We start from the raw sequence: 27,876 nt of genomic DNA, 5'->3' as shown, positions 1-27,876 counted from the left end.
TTGTGTAAAGCCTGTAGGTATGTGATACTTAAAAGCAAATGGAGGGTAGGGAATTGATGTAGCAATGCAGTGAAACAAACCTTACTGGAACATAAATGGACTTTGCAGATCTGCTCAGGAATCTGTTTTGTGAAGTAACGTCGTAGCGGGTGGTTTTAACTCTCCCTGGACTGACACACAGAAGACGACTCCCTGCCCGCCCCATGTATTTCTCTATCTGCTTCAAGAAGAGTAAATTATTATTTCTGGAAAGTGGATGGTCATTATACTAGAGAATGATGTCTTTTATCTGTCTATTATACTCAGGAGTTTATAGAAAATTTAGCATGTTGCTGAGTCAAAACAGTAAGGCAATGCAACAAATTCTGAGGAATTCAAAATATAAGTATTATGGTGGTATCTACTGATACACCCCAAGCTAGCCTCAATGGAAAGTATGGAGTTTAGCATGCATTAACAATAAATATATAAACGCTCCAGTATCTGGGTGGATGACTCTCTTTGTATTGATTTCTGCGAAACTCTCCATTTTGGAGGCCATTTCCAGTATTGCCTTGCGCTAAGTAGGTTTAAAGATGAAAAATATGTTGGTGCTTGCTATGATTCCAGTTTCATTTTGCTTCTACTAAAATGGTGGCTGCTGTATGAAAGAGCAGAAATCCATTCTAACTACACTTTTATTAAATGGTTAGCTTTTTTGACAACAACCAGAAGCTAATGAACACTTACTGCTTTTTCTACAGCATAAAGAATTACCTGGTCCAAAATATCTGCTGGAAATATTTGTAGATTTTATCAAAATAGGAGGTATTGTCCTTCATAGGAAGAGTTTGGCATAATTATTCTTAGGGCATACAAATTTACAGCTCAGTAATTCTTCTTTCATACATCTTGCACACTGAGATTATGTCAATACTAATAAGTTAGAGTGGCAATGAACGTTCCCAGGCACTGGGATACCCTCAACTACGCTACAGAGCTGTTCCAGTCTTCCCTGACACAAATTCAGCACCGTGAAATAGCCCTTGCACAGTATTTCTGAGGTTTAAAGAATCTGCTATCCTGGCAGCAGGCTGTGGCATGCCAGTTAACCTTGGCACCCAAGAACATTCCCAGGCACGTTTCATTTACTAGTATAAATGCAGCCTAAGAGATTGAATAACGCTCTGAGCCCCCAGAGTGAGTAGGAGAATGGGTCTTCCGTCGTGTGGTAATAAAGCACTTTCCCCTTCCCAAAGCTCTCATATTCCCAAGTTTTTACTTCGGACTGCATAATGATTGAATTTTTTTTCACTATTTCAAAAAGCAGATGAGAAACTTATCATGTAAAAACTTTTCTACCAAGCAATGTAAAAATCGAATGCAATATTAACCTGTAAAAGAAGTGTATTTTATCAATTATATACTTTTTAAGCCAAAAATCATTTTTGCTTTTATTCACACTGCTCTTCTGCATAATTCCAGACATCTGTATTTAATAAACATTATAAAAAGATTTTAAAAGTACTAACATAGTGACTTAGGGCAATCTGGGATAGTACCCTTTTAAGTATTGGCACTTCTGGCAAGAGTTGATTTTGTTCTCTGTCCAAGTTTTTCAAGGAGTGAGTCAGTCTTTCACATATTATTACTGATATATTAGCTTTGCTGAAATGACATGCTTTTGTTCAGAACTGAACAAGGGTACCAACATGTTTCATGATAGAATCTGGAAATCTTGTATAACATGTTCTTGAGTTGATATTACTATTGCATTTGGTTGTTATTATCTTCAGACAATCATTTTACTCAGAAGGAAGATGCTTATTTTCTTTCATCCTCTGGAAGACCAATTATCTTGACATAAACTTTTTGATTTATTGGAGGTATTCACTGAAAACTGGTTGGCAGAAAAAAGGTCTTCCAAAAAGTCTGTGCAAAAAGGAGAGCTCCAGAAAGAATGTTCAGAATTCTTACTTGTTATTGGAAGGTCTTCAGGAAAAAATACCCTTATTTTCCCCCAGTTCTCGGTCAACTTATTCCTCATTGATTTGCATCAAACTAGTAAGGAGATCCAGTCTTCGGCAGCCAAAGAGGGCTTTGGCAAGCTTTCCAACTGTAGCACCTTTGGAGCCTTCCCTCATTACCCACTTAAGCAGCATTTGGTAAACTTTTTCTTTTAGTCCATCTCGTTCATAGTCGTGATCAATTTCATCAATCTCGGGATCACAGAAGCCCAGTTTACGAGCACAGTGCTTCCACTGTTTAGCCAACTTTTCTCTCACTAGATTCAGATGTTTCTCGGTCAGGACAGTAGTATTGTCTGCAAAAAGAAAAAGATCATAAGAAAATAACATTGTTTAACATTTCTTCTGCTCCTTTTGCTATCTCACCTGTCCTCCCCAACTATTTATTGGTAGTATCTGGAGACAGAATTTGAGTGATACAATCAGAAGTGGGTTTCATGGAGGCAGCACTACCCAATGATGCCAGGAAAGAAACGCCCAGTCAGAACACGTGTATTAACAGGTCAGTTGCTGGACTTGCTTTTTGATCTGAGGCTATCATAGGTTGTCACTTCAACCTGCAAAATTGAAAAGTTCTTATACAGTTGATGTCTGTATGATATATTTTATATTCTGGGACACTATTAATTTGTTTACTTAAGAATACACAGGGATAGTTTAATTAAGTATTGACTAACAAAAATAAACCAAATTTCAAAATCTTCCAATTTCTACGCGAATGAAGTAGTTGTGGCCCCTAGCCTGTCAGTGTTCAAGAAGCGTTTGGACAATGCTGTTAGATACATGGTTTAACTTTTAGGTTTCCCTGTGTGGTGTAAGGTGCTGGACTCTATGATCTTCATGGGTCCCTTCCAACTCAGGATATTCTATGATTTAAACTATAAGACAGGTGAGGACAACCAATCCTAACCCTGCTTCTACCAATTTGAGTGTTGTTATTCCTCTTGTTCTTGATGTATATGCATCTATACTTGCATCTGGTGTCTCATAAGAGGTCATGAAACTACAGGACAAATGAGGTACATGGTATTACAGAACAGTATTAACACAAACCCTTACTTGTTTTATACACTCTTAAGTATGTAGTAGAAAAGGACACAAACAGTTATTTCTCAAGTATCAGAGGGAGAAAGCTGTAGCAGATAAATATATGGGGAGAATATATCAAAACTAGGGAGATATTTCTCTTACCAAATATACCCATTGCTTCATAATGCATATAAGTTGCTTCTGTAGCAACAGGAGAAGTGCTGATGTGTTGATTGTGCTCTTCAATCTTCATGTGATTGTAGGATCCAATTTGAATTCCAGAACTGTTACTTATGTTGTACTTGATTGAATCTTCTGTATAAGGGAATTAAATACAATTTTATAAACAACTGCATATGGTTCAAAATGTCAAGAAGTAACATAAGAAGGAGGTAAGGAGGAAGAAGGTTCTGCTAACTGGGGAAGTGATTAAATGGTTTTATTGCATTTAATGTAGAAATGGCCATTTACTGGCAACTGTGAGCATATTTTCATTATGCGGTGTGATGACATAAATGTACTTTAGTGAAAGCCCATCCTATTCTATTCTATGACAAAGTGCCATAACCAAGCCTTACACGCTGGTAGTTATTAGACTGTAAATAATGTTCCCTGCACTTCAGGACTGAGTAGTAGCAGCCTCGCTTTTTGTTGGCTAACAGCTTCAGGAGGTCTTTACTTGAAAGCGCTTTTCGTTTAAATCTTAAAGCCTTACTTCTGCCTCTCAGCTTTACTTTCCATAAATGTAAGTTCAGGTTTACAGTTATGACTTCAAAGTTCTGTGAGACTACAGAAAATCATTTCTAGTTGCTCATAAGGTTTCTATATTCCATGTTACACTATGCTGATGGCATCTCTCTGTTTCACAACGTATTCCATCTCTGCTATCCAGGAGTATATTCTTCAGTTGTATATATTTTCACAGTGAATCACAGTGCACTACTTGCTCAGTGTTTGTTTCAACAACTTTTTTTTTTTTCCTCTCCTGTTCTGTACTTTTGGTTCTAAGGCAAAACTAGAATGTTTTCTGAGATGCCTTACCGAAAAACCCTACTCCTTTATTTTAAGGCCTGAATCCTCAGCAATAAAAGTCAACATGTATATGCACCGATTGCACAGCTAAATTGTGTGCATCTCTGGGAGCTTGCATCTGTGGTTTACTCTATGTGACTAGTTAAACACCTAATTTGGTGTTTTTTTTGCTTACAGTTGTCTGATTTCCACACATAACATGAAACTAAGTCACTATTCTAGTCATATTAGGTGACGTCAGTTTTCTATTCTCTTGACAATGTTTTCTGAACTCTGGATAATCATCTGTTAAACGTTCTAACTTTAGTTGAAATGGTGAATATCACCACCTGTCAAAAAATTCAAGTATGGATGCTTAAAATGATAGACCAAGCTCTGTATTTAATAACCCAAAATGAGGGCTAGATGCACAAACATCCTTGTTAGACACTCAATTGCAATGTGAAGTGTGGAAATCTATGGTGACATATGGAAATCTGACTACATTGCATTTAGTATTTGTTACTGAAACTGCTAGTCAGAAATATTTGTATGTATGCATGATTAGTTTCTAGAAGTTGCACAAAAGGAATGCATTTTATCATGTCTCAAAATATTGATTCCTGTATTATTTCCTTTTTTTTTGAGGTGAAAGGACCCAGGAAATAAGTTCATATTTTTAGCTAAAAAAACGAAGAAATCTCACATATTTGCTATTTTCTTACATGGCAACAAAATGAATCCAGCACAAGATATGAAAAAATGTACAAATGCTTTGTCAATATTAACAGTAAAAGTTACTGTGCTTATAAATTTCCTTTCCCAAGCCTCTACGCTTTGCTTGCTTGTCACGTTTGGGTCATCATCTAAAGACTCTAAGGGGCGTATAGTCAAGAAGACAGAAACCTGCTGTTTCAAGTTTTCTTTGTAAGTGTAAACCACTTACAAACTGTAAAAGTCTTGAAAGGGTTAATTAAAGAGTTCAGGGTGCCCCAAGCAACACAACTTGAAAGGAGCATATATTAACAACTCCTGAAGGTCAGGACAGAATTTCAGGGGTTTAAGACAGTTGAACTGTAGAGACCTGTGCCCCAAGGAAGGCTGATCAGCATGAAGCCTGCCACTAGAGATTTGTATTAAAAATCCAGAGCAAGAAAGGACAGGTGTCCCAAATGCATGTGTCGTTCAGGAGTTGGGTAGAGTCACAGCAAATTGACATTTAATCTAAGAAAGTGACTGGTTTAGGCGTACAGGAGATCTTACAATGCCTTCGTGTTTTTGAAAGCTCTTTTACATTAAAGATGATGTTGTCCTTGATCCATCAAATACACATTTAAGGGCGTGTACAGGTCCTGCTAGAGGCAGGAATTAGTTTTAGCTATGGTTAGAGGTATTAAGCAATAGCATAAACTATTTCAACATCTTGAAGTTTTTTGCTTTACTGACCAGGATGCAATGCATAGCCTGTTGGCTCCAGGACAGATGAAGGCTACAGCACTTACCTGTGTTTACTCTGGGTGCAGTAGGATAATACGTAAAAGTTCCCCTTGTAAAAGAAGTGACATCCTTGTTACCTAAACAAAAAGGGAAAACAAAAAAAAAATGCCAAAAGCATTATGTAAACAAAAAAGCAAATGTACTTAAAAATGACTGCCATATTTGTAACAGTATGAGTACATAGTTTGTGCTCTTAAATACAAAGAGATGAGAAGCTTTTTAATTAACAGGATTGTATCTCCTTGAATAACCCTAGTTAAAGCAATGACCTTATCGTGGTTTTGCTCAGTGACAAACAGCCTTAACTGTCCTTGGATCCCAGTGAGGGCAATGGGCTTCCACGTGGTATATGACTAGCTGGCTAGTAGATGGCAATCACAGCGCACCACAGTTATGGACTGAGCTGCCTCGTATCAGGTATTCAGACTGGAAAATTCCAGACTCCCAAGTGTGCTCGTACTGCTCACCGCTGAGCCTGACTGCGGTTTGTATTAGCAGGCTGCTTGCGACTGGCTCTAGCAAAGGCAGGGGACACCACTGCACCTTCTGCCAGTGGCAGTAATGTCTGGCAGAAATGTACCTTCCTGCCCAGGGCAGTAATCAATTTGGATGCCCACAGATGAGCTCTGCAACTCATTGATGGGGCAGTAGGAGTGACTGGGTTATGGTCACCCAACAAGTCGATGGAAGGCATCTCGGCCTGCTATCTGCCACGCTATTGCACGCACCCTCCCTATAATAACTATTTTCTTTTTTTCTTTCAAACAGAAGATTTTACTTTATTAGTGATGTCGACAGTTCTAATCCCTGCCTTCTGACATGACAGCTCTCAGATTCATTTCAGTAAATAAACTCACATAAACAACTAATCACAGTCTCTGCATAAATAATTTAACAGAATAACACCTTTGTGGCATTCTGCCTGTAAACAGCTAGGCACCCTTGATTTTCTTGTGAGATGATCTGGAAAAGAATGCCACACTAAAAATATCCAATATTTAGTAGGAGCAGGCTAAGTATCTCATGCTACCTCTAGTCCCTAGAAGTTACATCTTATAGGCTCTAGTTGCCATTTATTTATACTTTTTGCCAATGCTCAGTGTTCTCTTTCTTATCTCCATACCTTTCTACTCCACAGCTCACTAGCAAATACCAACAGAAGCTCCCCATCAGCACCAGGCAGAGCTCTCTGGAGAAACCAGTTATGAGCCTTAGCTCCTTGTTGGCTCCCTGAGCTCAGGGGTCTCTTACCTTGCTGCAAATCAAGCTAAGAATACCCATCTATTTTCTGAAATGCTACAAATGTTGTTTCTGCACAAGCAGAACCTATGGTATAAGTGTTACATTTTTGAGTGTCAAAAGTTTTCCTTTGCTTTCCTAGAATGATTGGTAGCAGCTTTTGGTTTCGGTAGCTGCTGTAGCAATATCTGCTGTCTGCTATTACTTGGCTGGTAGCTGAAGAGTTAAGCATTGGGTCTGATGCTCCTCTATTACATTGATCCTTTAGAAATGGTTCACTTGAAGTTAACAGCCTGTAATCAGTGAAAGCAGCATAATGAAGTCAAAGCTAGAGCGTTTTAGTGACCTGAATTAACTTCAAGTAAACAAAGAGAACTTCATGAAATAAATTCACCTTTGCTGTATCACAGATCAACTGTTAGCAATAAGCAGGTTGTTGTTACATAAACTACAAAACACTCTTGGCTACTTCATTTTTAGAGAGCAAGTGTGTTGTCAGAAACATAGGTGTTGGGGAAGGAGGAATCTCACCCGTATCGGTGTCTGCATTCTTTAGATACCAGTTCACGTTGGACTGCAGGTTTGAGCCAGATTCAGGCACAGGAGGTTTACTTAGGCTAAAGGTACTGGCTGAACACAATCCATGGAGACCCTCTGTGTTTCCTGTTAGAAGACTGTTAGGGTTTGGCCCATAAAAAGTATCTACATTTCCCCGTTTTGGTGTTGCTGCAGCTGGCTGTGGCCAAAAGTATGGATTAGTGTTTGATCCTGTTTTTTCAGCTCTTGGATACAGTTCACTCTGTGGAGTAGGAGGTGACTTTGCAAATGGATCGTAGGAAACTCTTCGTCTCCTTTCTTCCTCCCTCATTTCAGGGGTATATACTACAGGTGGAACTGCTTTATCCATCCGGCTCCCGAATACATGGTAGTTGTATTCACACTGAAGTTTTCTTTCTAGATTACCAGCAGATGTAAACGAGGTCTCACAGCTCTCAACAGGCTGGTTCTCAGGAGAGGCAGTAAACAGGGCTTCATTAACCTGACTGGTCATGGGACCTTGAGAGCTGTGTAGAGAATTAGGCTGATCTGAAAGGGAGGAAAATTAAATATTTAAATACATCCAAATGCAAGTATATAACTTGTCGCGATGACACTAAAATCTATTAATCTACCTTTAATATTACAGTAATATATAAAAGGTGAAAATATAACATTACTTCCAGCATAAGCAGTGTTTTCTTTTATAGAATGGCTTCACTGAGAAGTATTACAGATTTTTATCTAGGAAGTACAGGCTTGTTTAAGCTATCAGTGTCAAAATCTCACTTAGTCAAGTGGTGTCCGAATTCACTGCATACTCTGCTTATATTGACATCAAGTTCTCAGCCACTGAAACAAACAGTTCCTGGAGGCATTTGTAGGGTCTGATTTAATAGTGTGTCTCCACTGGCATTAACTGGAGTTTAATCAGTGCAAAATTGGAGTGTTACAGGATAGAAAATAACACCACTGTAATAGGTGTTACTTCATACAGCACAAATAATTTGTCATTAAAGTCATGTTTGCAAATTATTACGTAAAATAACCCTGGGTATTTCATGATAAATCCTTTTTATCTAGTTTATTCTTCATAGTCCCAAAGAATACGTTTTTACAAATAATGCCTACCAGATAAAATAGTCTGTATCATCTACATCTTTCAAACTAATTCTCACTATCGAAGGAAGTGTTACTTCAGTCTTGAACTATATTGAGTTATGATCTGGATCATGCTGCAGCATTCCAAGACTAAACAAGAATGTAAAAAATCTGCTTGTTACTACTTGTTCTTGTGTTTTTAAGGGTAAGACTACAGGTGCTTTCTTAAAAAGTTCCGAAAGCTTCAGAGTTTCTAGAAAACATTGTACATTGCCTAAAGCTAGGGACTCTTACAGACCACTGTGAAATTGGAATAAAGTGTATGTATGTGCTTCTACTTAGCTCAGATAATGCCAGTGAACTGGTTTTGGTTTTGGTTTTTTTTTTCCCCCAAATTACATGAATTCAGTCCATATTAGGCAGGACCAAAACTAGTTCCCTCTGATGACTCTGTATTAGTACACCTTCAGTCTGACTCACTCTGCTTCTTTTGTTCCTGCTGCTAGAGAGGGAGTGGGAGGAATAAGCTAATACAGAAACAACCTCATCAAAAGTGACAGTTATTAGCAATTTGGTATTAGCATAAACTATATGGCATCCATTCTCCAAGGCAAACTTGAGATGTATGAACAGATCCTGTGGAATATCTTTCACTACCACCGTCTGAGTAATGCCCATTGACTGGAGAAAAAAAACTGACTTTGACTGACAGGCTGTCAAGATAGTATCTTTCTGCAGTGTAGATTCACAATAAAGCCTTTTGTATTTAAAACACAAGAGCATCTGTAATCTGCTGCAGTCATACGTGATTATTTCTGCTAGGGAAATGTAATTAAACTCATTTAAAAATATAGCAGCAGGGCTGCCCTACTAAGTCCATCAGTTCTGCTGAAGAACAGTTATGGCAAACCTAGATTTGGGGGAGATTTGTGAGTTGCATGTTACAGTTTAACATTATTCATTTAATAATGTCTTTCAAATGGTGTGAGCAAAGTTAGCAGGATTTTATTTCTACTGAATTTGATATTGTTGCAAGTGTGGCATTGATAGTGTTGCAAATATGATCCTATATTCTCTTCCATTAAGAAACTTCGGTAAAAGAATTCCAGATACACTACTACAAAACTGTAACTATATCATCACGTATTAGTGAGACAGCTCTATAAAACCATGAAACATGCAACTCATCCAAGATTTGATAGAAAATATGAGAGAAAGGAATTCATCTATTAGTCCTCCTCAGATAGATTCCTTAGAGAGCAAGATCGTAAACGAAGGAATACGTTATAATTATGCGTCCTGGTCGTATTCAGAGCATTCATAAAAAAGGCTGGAGTGGGAAAAAGGTAAGTCTTCATGAAATAAGTCTTCATGAAATTAAAGCCTACAGACCAAGCAGTTGGCATGACTAAAAGGATGGGAAGAAAGATCAAGTATGAAAAGTAATTATCAAAGTGACCATTGAAAAGTCTAATGTTAAACAAAATTTTCGGCATGGGAGAGGAAAGCAAAAGAGTGTAAAACAAAATGGGTTCAAACTGTAGATTGTGAAAAATTCAAAACAGTAAGTATGACTTTGGGGAGCCTGGGAGCAAATTTAAATCTTTTTGATTACAATTCTCTCTGAAGCACTGAATAATTGAGTCTCTTCATAACCCCTTAATGGTAAGATTACTTACTTTGTACATATACACAACTTTATCTTTGGCAGAATACACAGAATAATGATGTGCTGGTAAGTGACTTACCTACTTGATCATTACTGGTATCTTCTGCTACAGCATCTATTTGAAGGGACTGCATCCTATTCAGCAGTTCATTTGACTCGGGCCACATTTTCTGCACGTAAGAAAGAACAAATGATCAAGTTATAGGCAAAAGCTCAACCAAAGGGAGTACCTGTAGAATAGGAAACAGCACAGCTTCACAGTGAAGTGACCTGGATGAACAAATTCTGTGAATCTGTGGGAAGAGATCGCATACTCTGTTACAGAGAGCACAGCCTGACAGAAAATACCCATTGCTTTGCTACAGATGGGCAAAATCTTTTCTTCAATGAAGGGAGGAAAGGCTGCAATGCAACTGCAGTATACTCTGAGTTGGCCAAACAATACCCTTGTCTACATGAGTATGAGCTTAATCCAGACAGAGTGGTTTTGGATTGTGTGTCTTGTACTTCTAGCTAGACTTTCTGCAAGCAATCTTGGTGAGAGGATGCTGCTGAGGTAAAGGTAGCAAATGTACATCCTGTTTTGTGGATCTATATTTAGTAAGTACATTCATCAACAGGGAAGAGGTGAGGAAGATGATTTACATTCAGGTCTGGCCACACTGACTTTTATGAAGAGTATTAGGAACAAGGAGTTCAGAGCGAATCTTCAGAAAGATACAGTACAATTTCCTTTCTGTAAACCCTCATCCTTGCTTCGCTAGAGTGAAGGCAAAATCCATTCTTGTTCTATTCTTTTGATGTTCCCATTATTCAGACTTCACTGGAAGTAAAAAAAAAAAAAAAAGAAATTTTTACCTGGAAAAATTATTTCTCAATTTCCCCCAGTGCTTCTTACTCGTAAAATAATTTCTAAAGGTAGGGTTTGGTGGTTGTTTTTTGTGTGGTGTTTTTTTTGTTTGTTTGTTTTTTAATTAAACCCAAGAACTACTTTCACAGATTAAAAATCAACAACTACTCTCTCTTCCCAAAAAATCTACTTCCTTTTGAAAGTAAAAGATGACATTCTAAAGCACATTACAACCTTAGGGCCTTAGATTTTACTTGAGTAACTAAACTGCTTGAGTAGGGGGGTTGGACCAGATGACCTCCAGAGATCCCCTCCTACACCATTCTGTGATTCTGTGGTCCTTTTAGTTAGGAGGCAGTGGACTCTGCTTCCATGATTGCTAGTGGGGGAGGGGGGAAAAGGCTATGCTCAAACCCCCTAACTCGTGTTGCTACTGAAGCTGTACTAGTAGTTCACCACGTTGACTTGCCCTGGATGCTGTATTCACATTCTGTGCCCTGATTGGAATGGATGCTTTCCATCCTGAGAAAGTAATAGACTCATGGCCCATTTTCTAAACAGTCCTGTGGTCCCTATGATTTGAGAGGTATATTTGCAGAGAGCTAATGCAGCTAGTATAATTGGCCATGATCCTGATTTGGGGCCACTATGATAAATTAGGTATATACTTCACATTGTGAGTTAGTTTGGTCAAATCAGTCCAAGAAATTGGTTTCATCAGTTTCATTTTGCAAAACTCTATTGCTTTTTTGAACAGTCACTGGTGCTTCATAAACATCACATGTTCTCTAAACCAGAAACTTTCATTTCCACAATTATAGACTTGGTGACAGAAGGAAGCACGTTAAAGAAAACTGTAAATGAATGGTTTCACAAGGAAGTTGTTTTTCTTTTCTTAGTTAAAATAACTGGGTATGTACTCTTCTGAGCCTCACTTCACTGCAAAGATTAAACTCCTAATGCCAGCAGTTCTCACCGATAGCTGTCAGTACTATTGAAGTGAGTAAACTGATAAAATCTGTGATAAAAAGGTTCCATAATCAACCCAATTGTTCAAGAAGTTATCATTCTTTTATTTTCAGTCAGGAAATTATTCTTTTTATCATGATTTATAAATCTACAGCCTGAAAAGTAAAAGAAACCAACTTGGGCACTCAGGAAAAACATCTGATTTCAAATCTTCCCTGTTGTTATTACTGCAGTATAGCTTCCTGGTCTCAAGCAGGCTGGGACTCATTAGACACAACCTGAACGTAGGACAAAAATTACCAAGAATTTACAGAGTTTTTTACACTTACTCTAAATCAGATTCTGCCACTTGTGAACCTCTAGGAATAACATTTTATTTCATGAGTGACACTTATTGGATATATGAGGAGCTCTTGCAAAGTTTTATCACAGAATCAGAGTGTCATTTAGGTAGGACTAGACGTTGGGGGACCTCAGTCCCACCTTCTGCTCAAAACAGGGTCACCTATGGGATCAGAGTTGGTAGCTCAGAGCTTTGTGCAGTTGGGTGTTAAAAACCTCCAATGATGGTGACTGGACAACCTCCTTAGGTAACTTGCTCCGCTGCTTAGCTGTCCTCATAGGGAAGTTTTTTTTCCTCTTACATCCAGTTTGAATCTCTCTTGTTTCAGTTTATGTCCGCTGTCTCTTGTCCTCCTACTGTGCACTGCTGTGAAGAGCTTGGCTCTATCTTCTCAATAAACTCCTCATAGGTAGGGGCAGGCTCCTATTTAAGTCCCTCCAAACCCATTGCATGTCTGGGCTGAAATAGCCCTGGTCCCTTAGCCCCATCTCGCATGGCAGGACTAACAAGTGCTGAGCAGATCTGCTCGATCTGCTGCCTGTGACACTGTTGGTACAGCCTGGGATGCTGCTGGCCTTCCTGGTTGCCAAGCAGGCTGTGGCTGGTGCCCAGGTTGCTGCTCAATACCCTGAGGTCCTTCTCAGCAGTGCTGCTCCCCGGCCAGGCAGCCCCCAGTTGGCACTGAAGTCACGGTGCAGCAGGTGCAGCACGTCGCACTTGTCCTTTCTGAATTTTACAAGGTTTCTGTCACCCCATTCCTCCAGCCTGCAGCTGGCAGACTTGCCCTTGTGCCCTATTGACTGGTCCTCCCAGTTTGGTGTCACCTGCACACCTTATGAGAGTATGTTCCACCACTTCCCTGAGGTCACTGATAAAGGAATAAACCAGGGAAGGTCCCTGTATAGTAGACCCCTGCACTACTGCAGCTGTTACTGGCCTCCAGGTGAAGTAGGACCCGTTAACCGCTCCCTTTGAGACTCACCATCCAACTTGTTTTCATCTGCCCCTTCAGACAGTAACATTCGAACTTGGATACCAGAATATTTCGGGAGACAGTACTGAAAATCTTCCTAAAATTGAGGTAAATTACATGCACTACTCTTCCCTTATTCACAAATCCAGCCATTTTATCACAGAAGGATATCAGGTCAGTCAAGCATCGTCAGTCTCAAAGTGGCAGAACCTGACCATAACTGGGGTTGGGGAGAGGGGATGTGGGGAACTTACAGTTTAAAATGCTTAGAAAGTTACTCACTTTTGACTTCTTCAGATCATCTTCAATATTTTTTCCTAGACTTTGATAGTAAAATGGCTTGTATCTTTGACTAATTTCTGCAAAAAGAAAAGAACGAAGTGAAAGTGGTTTTCAATGGAAAATAAGTGATTTATACTGTTAACAATTTTGATGCATAAGGATTGAATAAAGACTTGTTTGAAGTCAGAAACAGGAAAATTACACATATACTTGGAATCTGCTCACATGGCTCATTTAGCCTTAATATGTAACAAGAAAAGGATGATTTCCAGGGATTTTTTTTGTTGCTGTTGTATTGCTTTTTAGGGTGAAAGATCTCTGTCTATGATCTGTGGCTGACAGCACCTTGATTTGACTGGCCAAAAGACTGGTTGCCACATTTTAAGAAATAAGATACATTCAGTTGCATTCAGCTATTTGATAAACAACTAGCCTGTCTCTGCTAAAGACGGAATTACTGAAATAATCTACTAACATGGTAAATATCAGTATTTTGCATATGGGAAAATTAGAAGCTAAGACCCATTGCAAGTATAAACAAAATCCATTAGCAGTAGATTATGCAAGTTAAATGTGGAAATAGTAGATGGGTTCCTCCTGGTATACAAATTTCCCATGAGTATTTAAGTACATGACTTGTATATGAAGCTCTTGGTGCCTCTGTCTAAATCCAAACCTTCACTTCCTGTTATGTGTAGGTTTTTTTTTGTGGTGGGTTTTTGGTTTTCTTTTTGCTTGTTGTTGTTTTGGGGTTCTTTTGGGGTTGGTTGTTTTTTTTTTTTGGCATTACATATTGAGGCAGAAAGAAGAGACACAAGGAGATACAGAATTTTGACTTATTTGCTGAATGCTCTTAGTCTCCTTCCCAGATAATTCAGTCAAGACTTTTACTGACTGCAAGTGTTTTGGGATCTGACCACACAAAAGGATGATTAGCTAGTCAAAGGCTCTTGCATTGCTCATGGAAGGCTAAGCTGGGACAGCTTGTGAAGCTAGTTTCGATATGGTATTTTCTCAGTCATACCCAAGATATACTATGCCCCTTGATGTTAGCTTCTCTGTAAATTTCAGCAGGAAGATTATACTATGCTGAAGATAAATTATCAGCAGGTTCAAAGCCTCTTAGCTCCATCCACTCACTAGTATTTCTCGAATCCATAAATGTTGGACCAGATCCCATTTTCAGTCAGGGTACAGGGACCATGCTTTACTGGGCATATGAATTGATATTTCTATTTTCAAAGCAAAAATTTATATTTTAAGAGGAAAACACTCAAGTTTGTTTTGCTGCATTACAAACTATTGACGAACATGTAACAAAAAGAATCCCAAAACGATGCCTTACCTGCAAACGTTGGCCGTTTCTCTGACTCTTGCTCCCAGCATTGTTTCATTAAGTCAATAATTTCCACTGGACATTTATCAGTGATCTCCTTTATGTCTGGTCTGTTTCCATTCATGATGCCAAAGCAAATCTGGGCTTCATTTATACAATCTGAAAAATAAAATTTCCTATCAGATCCTGACCACGGGTTTTGCTACCTTTCTGTAGGTAAAAGAAATAGTGAAGCAGCACCCTGTGTGTTTGTGGATATGTAAAAGAAGATATCACCGATAGATGTCTGATTTACAGTACAAATCTCTCACATTAGTGAATTTGAATCCACTGCCCTAACTTCCAGGGATTAGAGATTTATTTTAAGATTAATGGATTTACTCTTATATGTAAGACATGCCCAGTGTGAGTAAGGGTGACGGATCCATCTCTCTAGAACCTGAATCTCAGTTATGCTCTGCACTAGCTACGGACACGAAGATGGCCACACGGGCAACGTTTAGTCATTCAGTTAGGAAAAAATCCATTCAAAATTATAAACACATTACTCTGGAATTCCATAGTCTGCTCCTATTGCTCTACATGAGCACATTACTGCATGTTGAGAAATAAGCACCACACAGCTGAGAAGCAGTAACTGGCTGTGTGACCATTCCTGTTAAAAGAAAAACCACATGTAACTAGCCCACCTTAGGAAACAGCGTACATCAGTTTCCATCCTGGCCTGCCCAAGGTTTGTCTAACTTCTGCCACTGAGTGCAGGTTTATGCCCACACCATGTGGATGTGAATAAATCGGGCTCAAGCCTGCATTTCAATTCAGATGTCCTTGTCCATGCTTAGAAGTCAGGAATGATGCAAGTAACGCCTCTTACTGGCCATAAGGTGCCTAACAGGCACTATTCTTGGGCATAGGCGATTTAATCTGCTAATCTTAATTTTATAACTTTAAATGGTTAACATTTGTAACTTAATTTTGTGATAGAGTCCTTTTGGAAGTAACTTACGTTCATATGGCTCTTTGTTAGCAAAAATTGCCCAGATCACTATGCCGAAGCTGTAAACATCTGATTTCTCCACAGGTTTTACATTAAGACAGCGTAAATGCTCTGGGGCCATATAGAAAAGAGTCCCAGCATTGTTCTGGCAAGTGCTTTTGATTTGCTTCTGTCGGACAGTCTCTTCTTGGGTCAGCCGACTCCAGGTCTTAAAGGAGGCAACACCAAGATCTGCAATCTGAAAAATGACACACATCAGACCTAGTGCTGTGATGAAGAGGAGATAAACAAGTATTTCACCCAGTGCTCAATTTTATAATGAATAGCTGGTAATAATTTATCTAAAAATGAAACACTGCAAAAAATGCAACTACAGGAAAGGAAAACAAACTATTTGCCATTTTATGGGTTTTTTTTGCCTAAATAAAGTATCACTGCCCACTGGGAACCGTTAGGCTGAACGTCATTATTAACTTAACCCCACTTGGAACAAGCACACAATCTGAAGAAAAAAGAAGTTTGTTTTTGCTCATATTGACAATCACGTTCAAGATCTGCTTGCAGTGCTCGTGGCAGAACAGAAGATCGATATGACAAGAAGTAAGATTCAAATCCAGAAGTAATCTATGAGATGGGCAGATATTCCTCCTCCCTCACTGCCCTTTCCATTTAGATTCCACTTAGCTCAACTTCCTTAGATCTTCCTAAAGAAAGGGGGAGGAAGAGGGTGTAAAATGTCGTGATGTGTATGGCAAAGATATGGAAAAGGATAGCATGGAATAAGTTAAAGCAGGGATACCTGGGTACTGTGTGCTTGACAAGGAGACATTGCTGAAACCTTAGGGTGCAGTTTTACAACTAGACTAATGGCTGATGGTGAAGAAAGTAATCCTTCCCTCCTTTTCCCACAGCCTCCTGTTATGTGCTCCCTCTGCTCCTTCTGTTCCAGCGCTGACACTTACCTGACACTGGGAAGACCTAGTGCAAAGCACACAAATGGCTTGCTGAATCAAGTGCTCCCCAACGGAAGGGTAGCACTGCCAACAAGGCGAATTGTAATCTGCTGGTTTGGCTTCCTAAATCAGGGCAGGGTGGTCAGATTAACATCAGTGCTAACGCAAGGGAACAGGAGGTCAACAGGAGAGGAACAATGGAAGAAAATGGGACTGCCTCTCTTGGTCACAGGCAGCTCTCAAACTGAGTTGTGTAACCCCATCACTTCAGATAAAACTGTGGTGACACCATGCCTCACTTCTAACTTGCTTTTCTCTCTTGTTGCCTCTAACTAGCTTATTGTTCCTCTTGAGTTTCTGAAGGTTTGGGCTAAATTTTGAGGTGATGTATTCAGAGGAAGAAGAAAATGCAAGTGACATCCTGCTGAGGAAGCAGGAGTCCAAGTTCATGTCTACAAGTGAAAGGAGGTCTAATGTGATAGAGGAAGATATGATATAAATCTTCCTACGTAGTTTCCTAGAACAACTATTTCCTTTTGTAAATATTGGCAATATTAGACAAGCAGATAAATCATACTGCTGCCTTAAATGATACTTTTGATCAAGTCTGCTTAAGGAAGTCTGATCCGATTCTGAATTTGATCCTGGGTTCCAGGTTCAGTTTCTCATGTATTGTGATGATAACCGAGTTTGGTCCTGTCCATATAAGCACGCTGAAACCCAAAAAACCATCCAATTTACATTTAAAGCAGATCATGATGTTTTTTTTAATTTTGGTAAAAAAAATATAGTTTATAACTCTTACCTGCAAGCTGCTCATACTGCACTAGGACTCGCTACTATATTAACCTTGTCAAACCACTTCCCGCTAATATATGTGTGAGAAATATCCAATGACAGAGCTCTCTTCACAGGAATTTATTCTGTAGTTTCATACTGTAATGGGGTGATTATTTCAGCAACTCACCTTGACCAGAGACAGGACTTTTGATGAGGACTGCTGCAAATTCTACTCAGGTTTATTCAGCAGTAGGCTCTGTATCTATGTGTCTTGACCCAAAAGCCCACTAAAGTTAATAGAAGGGCTTGGAACAGGCTTATAAACCATTCTTTGAAGTAGTTTCCTGCTGCTTTTTTTGTAGCTGCTGGCTGTCATTTAAAAATGATGACTAAGGGAAAAAAGAGGGAGACAAAAGAGGAAAAGATAATAGGCAAAAGAAGGAAAAGAATAAAAAGGAGGACGTGAAGGCAGGAGGAGAAATTACAGCAATAAAGGACAAAAGGCATGAGCCATAAGACATTCTTTGGTTTCAATCTCTGTGTGTCAAGGTTTGTTTTTTTGTTTCTAGCTGCTTTGTTATTTGTAGTTCATTAATTCTCAACAATATTATTTGGTTTTTTTAATACTCTTAGTGATTTTTTTTTCCCCAGATGGGGGGAAGATTATACAAATCTCAGGCTCAGAGGTTTTATACTCTCTTAGCGATAGCTCGATAGACTACAAAGGAGTTCATCTACCAATCAGGAATATTAACCAATGCAGCTGAACTGGATTCTTCAACGCAAATCATCAGCTTTGTCCATTTACATTCTAACAAGTACCTTAATGTGGAAGTCTGTGTCCACAAGGATGTTTTCTGGTTTTAGGTCTTTGTGTACGAAACCTTGCTCATGCAGATAAAGCATTCCTTCTGTGATCTCCAGCACAAAACGCCCTTTCACTGACAAAGGCAGTGAGAGCTAAAATAAAGAACAGAACAGAAGTGCCATCTATTAAAAAATGCTACTACAACCATCAAATTAAAAAACAGTCTTTAAAAAAGTTTCTTTCTCAGTCCTAAGAGTAGCTCTGCTTAAGCCAGGGTAAAAAAGAACTGAGGTCATTCTTGGATCTAAATTTTCACATTAAAGTAATTCTAGAGTCACTCCATATTTACAAAAGCATTCTTCTTTAGCAAATTCTCCACATATCTCTACAAACACTCCTATAACTCTGAACCTATAACTGTGGTCTGCTCCTCTGTGATGCGCAGAAAAGCCATAGCTGTCCTCTGCTGTCTCTAGAGAAGGTGGGGCTGCCACTGACTCTTTAATACAGAAAGGAGAATTAGAAATGAAAGACTCTGTTCTTTGGAGACAGCAGTAACATCCTGTCCCTTTCAAGCATCTTATGAACCCTAAGGAGCGGCAAGGGATGAAGCAATTCGCTGCTCACTTTCTGTAGCACTTTCATCATGTTCCCCCGGTCCACATACTCCATCACAAGTGAGTAGTTTCCGTCTTCCAAAATTATACCTAGTAGTTTTACCACACGATCATGCTGCAGTCTGCGCATAATCCTGCCTTCTTCAAGGAGGGAAGCATTATATCTGTAAAACAGAAATTACACTGAATTTAGGTGCCAGGCTAGAAAGAACACAGGGATGAAAGTGCTGTTGATTCATAATGAAAACAATGGCCAAAAATGTCAATATTGCTAGAGCCACTGTAAGATGAACCATACCTTCAGCTGGTTTTGAATTGATACAGCTTTGTTCGTGCCAGGCTATATTCTCTAAGCCTCAAATGCCTTGCACAGAGACTGTCTGCTCAGCCTGATTTTAAGGCCTGCTTTTCAGAAAGTGCATAAGCATTCTTTTTGTTGGTGCATTGCTGGTTGTGTATGTCCAAATCCCTCAACTGGGTGCGATCAGGACAGCGCAGGGCTGAAAGAGCCTTTGGACAAGGAGGTTCAAGACACACTCCACTACCTCTGGTACAGGAAACTATACAGGTCTCTTTCCCAGAGGGCTGGTATTCATGTTGACGTTCAAAATTGATTTATTACAGGGGATCCACCCACACACTGGATGGTGATAACATTTACTAACGATTACTGGTTTAGGATGAATTCAAAGCCTAACTCTTTACCTGGGCCTCGGTACAACCCATCAATAGTCACAGGTACACAGCTGGGAGCTCACTAAGGGTGTTAAAGAAGGATGGTACCCATTATATTAGTCTTCTTTTTACTATTGCTCCTGTTCTAGTCATTGGCAAAAGGATGCAAGAAAATCTTGAGACTATGTCGCTTGCTAATGCTTTCCTACCCTGTGACTTAAAAGGAAACAGCTTTCTCCCTCTGTGTTCCTCTAGTACGAGAGAAGAAAGTGGCTGTTCTGTTTGCATTAGGCTCAACTGCAATTTGCTTAAGACTTTTGGTTCAAGACTTTAAGGAATAACAAACTTATGAGCCTGTGTAGTGAGAAAGTAAAAACACAAACCCAAAAATAAACCAGGCAGGCTTGTCCATTTTAAGTGTGTTCATGCCAAACTGTCAGTGCAGTTTGCAAACTACTAGAATCTCTTAATTCGCTTTCCACTGGCAAAATAAAAACTCAGTTAATTTATTTATTATAACCCAAACTAGAAAAAACATGGGGTTTTGTCTCTCTGCAATGGATGACTCATGGGAGAGTTTTAGGATTGTTATGGCTCTGCAATGTGACCTGAATCCACTGAAATCAACAGCTAATTCAATCCCTGAATTAAATCAGTGAGCTTGGCTCACTCTGCTTTTTCTCAAGGGAGAGAGGGTTACATTCTTGGTATTATACATGTGGGGTTGGAGTTCTGCTGATAGCTCATGTGTGTTTAGGTCCTAGTGGACATGTACGATTGGACAATTGTATTGAAAATTGATCTGCATGCTTGAAAATATCATATGCCCACTGAGTTCATGCATTTCCTTAAGTGTGCAAGAGCCCTCGATTCTTAACAATTCACAGTCGTGCTCACCTTGCAACAGAAAACAGGAACTTCACTGGAACAATGAGTTTAAATAAAAAAGTTGGCTTGTGAGGGAAAAAAAGGAAAATTTGCAGGACAGCTGCTAGTATCGTCTTTTTTCCCCACATACAGTATCTCCAGAATCCAAAGATCTGAAATTATTATACTTCATTTAGATTTATCTCCATTGAATTTAGAGGATTCCTTAGACTAACTGAAAGATAAAAATCAGAACTAAGATCTGTAACTTACTCAGTGCGCTGGGGTCCTGTATACACTTTTTTTAATACTACATATCCATGTTTCTTGTGAAAGCATAAAGAAATTGTTCCAAATCCTCCAGCGTCTAATTGCTTTTTTTCAAGCAAATCCTGGGTGTTCATGTGGATGTCTTCCAGAGACATGTTTGCAGTCTTTGTGGCTTAGCAATTAAAACAAAATCAAGTACCCTAGTGCTTCTGGACCTTCCACCTATAAAGGAGGAAAAAGAAGTGTCATTATCAAGCATTTAGCTGTTCCACTAAATAAGCATCTATGTAAGGAGTGGGACACAAGCATATATTCTCGTGACCCTTATGAACAAAGGACCTCAGTTTGAAACCAAGGATGCTGTTCTTCTCACAGGATGAGACCTAAAGATCACAAGGATTTATCCTCTCAACCCATTACAGTTATATTAAGTCAATGTAAATCCATTTCTCCACCTGAGGATCTCAAAGTGCTGTTAATAAATAGTTTTCATCCATATAATATGCAGTAGATCAGTACTGTCTCTACACTTCACATTTGCAAAAACTGAAACCCAAAAAAATCACGGGCCACGGTCCCAAAGGCAGGTAATGCCTAGTGATTCTGACAGGTATCTCGTTTTCTAAATTGCCTGAACATGGGCCTGTCAGGTGCCCAGATACTTCTATAACTCTAAGCTACCTTTTAGGCATCTTTGCAAATCCAGCTCTAAAGGGTTTGCTTAAAGCTTAAAACAAACAAACAAACGAAAGATTTCTCTGGAGGTGAAACAAAGAACCCAGCTTCTGTGCAAAGCTTATTTTCAGAGCTGTCCGAATTTAAGGAGACAAGTGCTAGGAAGGACTGTGGTGGGGATATAAGGCAACTTCTCCCCCACCTCTCAAAAAGAAGAGGAACAAAGAAATTGTGAAGGCTTGTACTAACTCCTAAGTGCACCAAGAGAAAAAGAGCACTTGGGGGAGCCTATGAAATGGGTAGATGAGTAAACCCCAGGACAACAGAATAATTTTAAGCCTTTGATAAAGCTGTGGTGCTCTCTTGCCTAACATGTCTCTAAAGAGGTAAAACCTTAAAAGAAGGCTAGACAGGCAGTACCTTTGGCACACACCAGCAAGCTGCGTCGCTAGCACAGGTGCAAGCCACAAGCTTTGTTTTTTCCTGACTGAACTTCTACCTTAAGCACCTTATATCAGGTAAGGAAACAGTTTGCTGAGAAAAGGCAAAATCCAAGAGACTTAGCAGGGCTGTTCAGTTGCCATTCCTCTTGGGTGACTACAACACAGATATACAAAACTAGGAGAAAAGCACCATTTCAAAGTGCCACGATCAGCAACAGTAGATTATTTGGGTCATTAAGAGCTCTAAATAGTGTAGCAAAGGGATTCCCACATTTTTCAGACCAGCAAGTGACTCCTGTAAACCACTGTGCACCTGTATCATCAAATCTCTAATTGAAAAGATTGCTTAATTATGAGCATCAGCTGCAGTCTAATTACCACAGCCTCTTTCTAGAGCCTGGGAACTAAGGAGGTAGCGAAAGTGTCTGTAGAAAGTAGGTGTCTGAGGGAAGAGAGATGTTTATGTGCAGATTTGGAAATTGTCTGGTCAGTTCAATACTGACAAGCCAAAGCAGGGAAGAGTAAACTTAATTAAAAAAAAAAAGTGTTGCGCCTGTAGAAGAGAGAAAGCAAGAACTTCCTCTTCCAAGTGTATATATACTCTAAGGGCTGTTGCTGTACAGACAGGGAACATCCTCTTTACATCTGGAGCACTGTGCTCTCTTCAGAGTTTTCTTCTCTAGCTTTCCTGACTTTGAAATGATGCAGATTTTGTTTTGCTGGAGTGCTAGCCTTCATTATGAGCACAGGCCTGAGGCTATGGCTGTATTCATTTAGTAAGAAGGTAAGCTCTGCTATGCCTAATAATTGTTAGGGGAGAGGAGATTGTTGTGGTTTGTTTGTTGTTTTTTTTTTTAATTCCTTTACAGTTAATCAAATAGCTGAGTAACAAATGACTCATAGCAGTGCCAAGAATACTGCTGCTCTCATAGGTGAGCTTTCACCTCCCTGGAAGTTTCTGGTGATGGTTCTCTGGCTTTCTTGGGGTGGTGCTACTGACTGTTGTGCAGATGGGGTGTGTGTCACAGGTATAAAGGCCTGAATTCAGTCGTGAGGCTTTAACGTGGCATGAACTAACATCTTGCTGCTTTATCAGGGTCTCCCTTTCAAGAATTGGTTCAAAGTCACATATATGTTAGCATGTTAGTCACATGCTAACAGTAATTATGTATCTAGGTAGTAGTTATTCTTGTAAAAATTGCATGTGCTTTTCTTGTGAATGCAAATTAGATGTATATTTTTGAATGTTGACTTTCTAAAGTTGCATTAATACTATCGATAGCTTGAGGCTGCCATTCAGTACCATATAACCTGATGAAAACCAGCCCTGCCTCAAACCGCAACAATATAGGACTTTGATCCTATTTACATTGCTAATACCTGTTCCTACCAAGCAGTGTGTAATCACTGTAACCAGAAGGCTTGGAAATTCAGAAGTAGTAATAACTACTGAAATCATAAGATATCTGCTGAAATGGGCTGAATAACATTCAACAGAGGGAATTTTCTCATAAGATGGGAGGGAACCCTCCTCCTTGGACATGCTCTTACTACTAGGATGCCACTACTGTTTTTTTGTTGTTGTTATTAAGTAGTGAGGTACTCTGAGTAAAAGCTCTTTGATCTTAAGACATTTCAAACTCAAAGTGTTTTTGTAGGATGGCTATCATAGGAAAGCAATCTCTAGCCAGGTTTTTAAGCAAAGACTACTTATTTTGGTATATTGTTTAACATGAGGTATTGGCTGATGTTACCTGGAAATGTCAGACGATAAATCAAGGAGGGAAGAAGCTCAAAGGCTCAAGTTCATTCCAAGCTTTACTGCTTTTTATTGAGATACATGGTAATTCAAATGTATGATCAGTACTTATGTTACCCCAGTGCATACATTGCGTATCTGTGGTTAAGAGAACGGAAGTGTTGTAGTTTGGTTTAGCCTAACCTTACAGAAGCTATGTGTACTTCTAGGGGTTAATTTGTGTTCTGTGAGGTAGCCCTCATCTGTATACTTGATTGATTGTAAAGCAATTTTTTTAATATACTATTCTGGTATTAGGGTTTCATATTTAACAAGTGCAAACACCTATGATGAAAATTTTAAACACTGGTTGCTAGAAGAGAGGGATTTTTGCCCACTAGTATGTTTGGATTTTCTTTAGAGAGGCATAAAAGTGTAGTAAGTGGGTTTGTGGCATTTTTCTTTTTAATACCATGGTTATGTTCTCCCCTCTAACCCCCAACGGGCACACAAACTCCCACGAATCATGACCTGGTCATTAGGTCATACCAGGCCTGATCACCATTCAAAAGCAGTTTTCTCCAGTCTAATGATTTGTTACTGATCTGATGTAGATCTTGTGCAGCCTGCATGGTTAAGGAGGACTGCCGAGCGCATTAGCACGGTAATATAAAGAAAGGTCGCGCAGTAATTGCAGCCCTTCTGGTCTAATGATACTCACAGCGCGCAAGTTCTTGAGAGGTGTTACAAGGTGTAATCAGAGAAAGTGAACAAGTTTGCAAGCACCAAAACTTGTGGCCACTTAGTTATCAGTCAGGAAGGCAAGGGAAGAACAAACAGGAACCAGAGCTAGTATCAGCGATATGGATAACAGGAGATAAATGGAAGGGTCCCCGCAGCTGAAGACAAAAATACTGTGTGTGGAAGATGTTTCAAAAGCTGTCAGTGCATCTCAACTCTTGCTGTAACTCTCATAACCACTCCGTCTAAACCTTTCCCTTCTGCTAAGGTTTTTCAGCTGCTGCATCCTTTTCACTGAGGGATTTTTTTTTTTTTTCTTTTGGAAATAGCAAAGAAAATACCTGTGTCAGATCAGCAGCAGGTTACAGAAGGGATCCGTGGGAACACGAGGAGAAGCCAAGACAAGGGAAGCAAAGGTGTTCATGAAACACAAGTTTTCACGGGACCAGAGTAAAGGGCAGGTGAAACGCACTGCGAGCCTCAGTAGGACCAGAGCAGAGGGAGGGTGGAAAGGGGAAAGGAGGGGGTCTGCGCCGTGGCTTGCACCGGTACAACTGTGTCGCAGTCGGTTCTGCTTTGGAACAGAAGTCACAAAAATGTGTATTCTTTTACGGGAATTGGCACAGCCTGTCTCGGCGGAGGCACCTCCTACTGCCGTGGCTGTCAGAGGAAGGCGTTAGCCGGTGCCGGGCCTTCCCGGTCAGGCCGAGCTCGGCCCCTGCAACCCGGCTGGCAGCCGCGGCGCCCGGGCCGGGGAGGCCAAATGCATCCGCTCGCAGCGGCCTCGGCAGCGGACGCGGGGCCGGGAAGCCCTAACGCGGGTTTCCTCTGGCCTAGTTCCTTCTTGGCCGACTTGACATGTCGTCCTTCTCCTCCTCCCGGCGGCTTCCTGCCGCCGCGGCCGCCTCTCTTCGCACGCACCGCTCCCCCGCCGTGCCGCTTCCCGTCGCGCCGCCCCGGGGGCTCCTCCGTGGCCGGGCGGCCCTCCTCAGCGCCGCCGCCGGCAGGCGGTGGGGTTTGGGATGCGCCGCAACCCCGCGGTTCACCTCGTCCCGGGGCCTGTCATCCCGGCAGCCCCCCGGGACCGGGACCCGGGTCCCGCAGCGGCGGCGCCTTCGCAACATGGGGGCGGCGCGGAGCTTTCGGTTTCGGCGGGCAGCCCAGGTTTCCCCCCACCCCACCCCCGCGGTCCCCGGTGCCTTACCGTGGCTGCGGGCCGCTCTCCTCCGTCCTGCCGCCTTCCTCGGGAGGGCCCGGCGGCGTGCGGGAGCGCCCCGGCCCCGCGGCGGCGGGATGAGGTCCTGGCCCGGCCCGGCCCGCCCCGCCGCCGCGCCTGCTCGCAAGCCCAGGAGGCGGCTCGGGTTCGCCCAAGGGCGCCGCGGAGTTGCTGCTGCTCCCGGGGCTGCAAAATGACTCGGTCTGTGCGACATAACACACGCCCTCCACCGGGAAGACGGTGTCAGCCGTGCCTGCCTAGCCGGCCGGGCGCCTCCCACCGCCGCTGCCTCCCTCTGCCCGCTGCGGAGCCGCCGGTGCCTGGAAGGAGTCAGCTCCCAGTGCCCACCCGCCTGTGTGAGCGCGGTGCAGACTACGAATGGTGCAAACCTGGCCACGTTACCGAGTCTGACAGCAGTTGGGAGTTCGGTGTGTGGTGGAAATGGGTTTCTTTATTGTGGTTTTGGTGCCGAAAAGGCAGCTTTTCGTTCAGGAAGGGTGGAGGCAGGAGTTTCTGTTTGTCAACAGAGTAACTGTAACAGATAACAGTCCTGGGGACAGCTGCAGAAATATGTAAACTAAAAGGACTGCTGTAAACCATCTAGTCCATCCTTTTGCAGAGGTCAGGTGTGTCTAGGGCATCTCTAACAGATTTTATGTAGTTTGTCATTGTCCTAACAGCAAAGAAGATTCCATAACTAACTAACATATTCTATTATTTTTATTAGGAAAACTGTTCTAATATAGAAATAATGTCTAATACAGCTTCTTTACGTAAGACTGATTTCCTCCATGGCGATGATGAGTATCTACCCTCTTTGCCATGAGCTTTCCCATTCTGGGGAACTGTTGCTTTCCCCATGGCGCTTTGCAGATGCCATGGAGTTCACGGCTCAGTTCTAGCAGGCATTACCAGAACAGCAGCAACAGATCCATGTGGGAGGGCAACAGCAGCCCACAACTTGTGTTTAAGGGAGGGAGCCTTTCTAAAGCTGGAGGGCCAGCCTGATAGTGATGAGAGAACGGAAGTGGTCCAGGAGCCTCGTCCTGTTGCCTGGTGGAAACTGAGGCCCCAGGCTGTCAGATCTGGAAGAAGCACACTGGCCACAGAGGGTTCTATATAATTCTGTGCTAGGCCCCATGGTGGATTTCATGGATAGGGTGGAGGACTTCTGAGGCTATGTTTGTACCTGTCCTATTCCTGCCACATACAAACAAAACATTAGCAAACAAAAAAACTCTATTCAATATTATGAGGCCTTTGAGATTTACATGGGTGCACTGGTGTGTAATGCTGGCATATTCTGGGCCTCTGGCCCTCTCCAAGTACAGAACTCATCCTTTATTTCTCCCTGTGATGGTCAGCAACGTGGTATCCTAAACCACCCATGTACCCTTATCTGCCCTTCTAGGGGAAGACACAGTCTGATTTGTGCCTTCTGCTGGCCAGCACGTTCATCTGCGAGGGGCAGGTGGCCCCTACCTTCCAGCTTTCTGAAAGGTGCCTCTTTGGAAAGACAGATGGGAAACAGTAGTATGTGGGTGGCTGCAGTTTTGGAGAGGTAGAACAGCTTTGGTGATCACTTTCAAGCTGAAGTTTTCTCTCTAAGTTTCGAGACAGTTTTCTGCACCTTGTTGGACAAACTGAACAAACAGCTTCTTTCTAGAAACCCTCCAAAAAATGCTGAGTGCAATTGTTTCCACTCAAAAAAAAAAAAATGTTAGCAATGGAACTGCTGCGTGCCCAGTGCTTCCCTGTTTTCCACTGATTCTAGATCAGCTGGTACTGAGCCAGAACAGAAGTTTAATGCTCCAACAGCTCCAGATGTGAGGGCTGATTACACCTACTGTAATGAGGAAACTTAGGACAGCTATGCTGAATTGCCAGACTAAGCTCATTGTAATTTGAATACAGACATTTCATGTCCATCCACATTGTGAGGTATCATAAGGAGGGTGTTATTAAACCTGCAGTCCAGAGAATCTGGGACATCTGTCACCTAAACAAAGCAAAAGCAAATCCAGACATGGTATCTCTGGTGGGCTGATTATGCAGTTTTGGTCCTCTCTTGCGATCCCAAACATTGCAGAAATCTTTTGATAACATTTTACTTCTGAGTTTTTTTGGTTTGGTTTGGTTTTTCCACTTTTGAGCTTTGCATTGTGTATGTGGCTGAAGACATGGGCTGAAGGCAGGAAGTAAGATAGCTAAATTTATAAGAATTGCGTGGTTAAAAAGGTTTCAGTCTCATTCA

At 41.1% G+C, this 27,876-nt stretch overlaps 1 protein-coding gene across 1 annotated transcript; it reads right to left on the bottom strand.

The window, feature by feature from the left end:
• Window positions 1–1,406: 1,406 nt before the first annotated feature.
• Window positions 1,407–25,719, bottom strand: RIPK1 (receptor interacting serine/threonine kinase 1). Its single transcript, XM_075142588.1, has 12 exons — window positions 25,611–25,719; window positions 20,813–21,031; window positions 19,008–19,161; window positions 18,395–18,532; window positions 15,849–16,077; window positions 14,852–15,001; window positions 13,507–13,583; window positions 10,169–10,259; window positions 7,314–7,868; window positions 5,549–5,620; window positions 3,198–3,350; window positions 1,407–2,302 (listed from the first exon to the last, which is right to left on the bottom strand). Exons 2-12 carry the CDS (start codon window positions 20,962–20,964, stop codon window positions 2,016–2,018), a joined length of 2,058 nt encoding a protein of 685 aa, XP_074998689.1. The 5' UTR covers window positions 20,965–21,031; window positions 25,611–25,719; the 3' UTR covers window positions 1,407–2,015.
• Between the last annotated feature and the right edge of the window lie 2,157 nt (window positions 25,720–27,876).

The sequence above is a fragment of the Calonectris borealis genome, chromosome 2 (assembly GCF_964195595.1).
Source record: "Calonectris borealis chromosome 2, bCalBor7.hap1.2, whole genome shotgun sequence".
NCBI classification, from domain to species: Eukaryota; Metazoa; Chordata; class Aves; order Procellariiformes; family Procellariidae; genus Calonectris; species Calonectris borealis.
Note: the sequence above shows the minus strand (reverse complement) of the source record. Positions and strands in the feature narration are given on the sequence as shown.

What these genes read in the sequence shown, in the direction of transcription:
- RIPK1 (XM_075142588.1), bottom strand. Translation starts at nt 20,964, where the DNA reads ATGTCTCTGGAAGACATCCACATGAACACCCAGGATTTGCTTGAAAAA. An exon ending in ATGATCTGAAGAAGTCAAAA is followed by an intron (nt 10,260 to 13,506) that starts GTGAGTAACTTT and finishes TCTTACGTGCAG; the next exon opens with AAAATGTGGCCCGAGTCAAA. An exon ending in TGCACCCAGAGTAAACACAG is followed by an intron (nt 3,351 to 5,548) that starts GTAAGTGCTGTA and finishes TCCCTTATACAG; the next exon opens with AAGATTCAATCAAGTACAAC.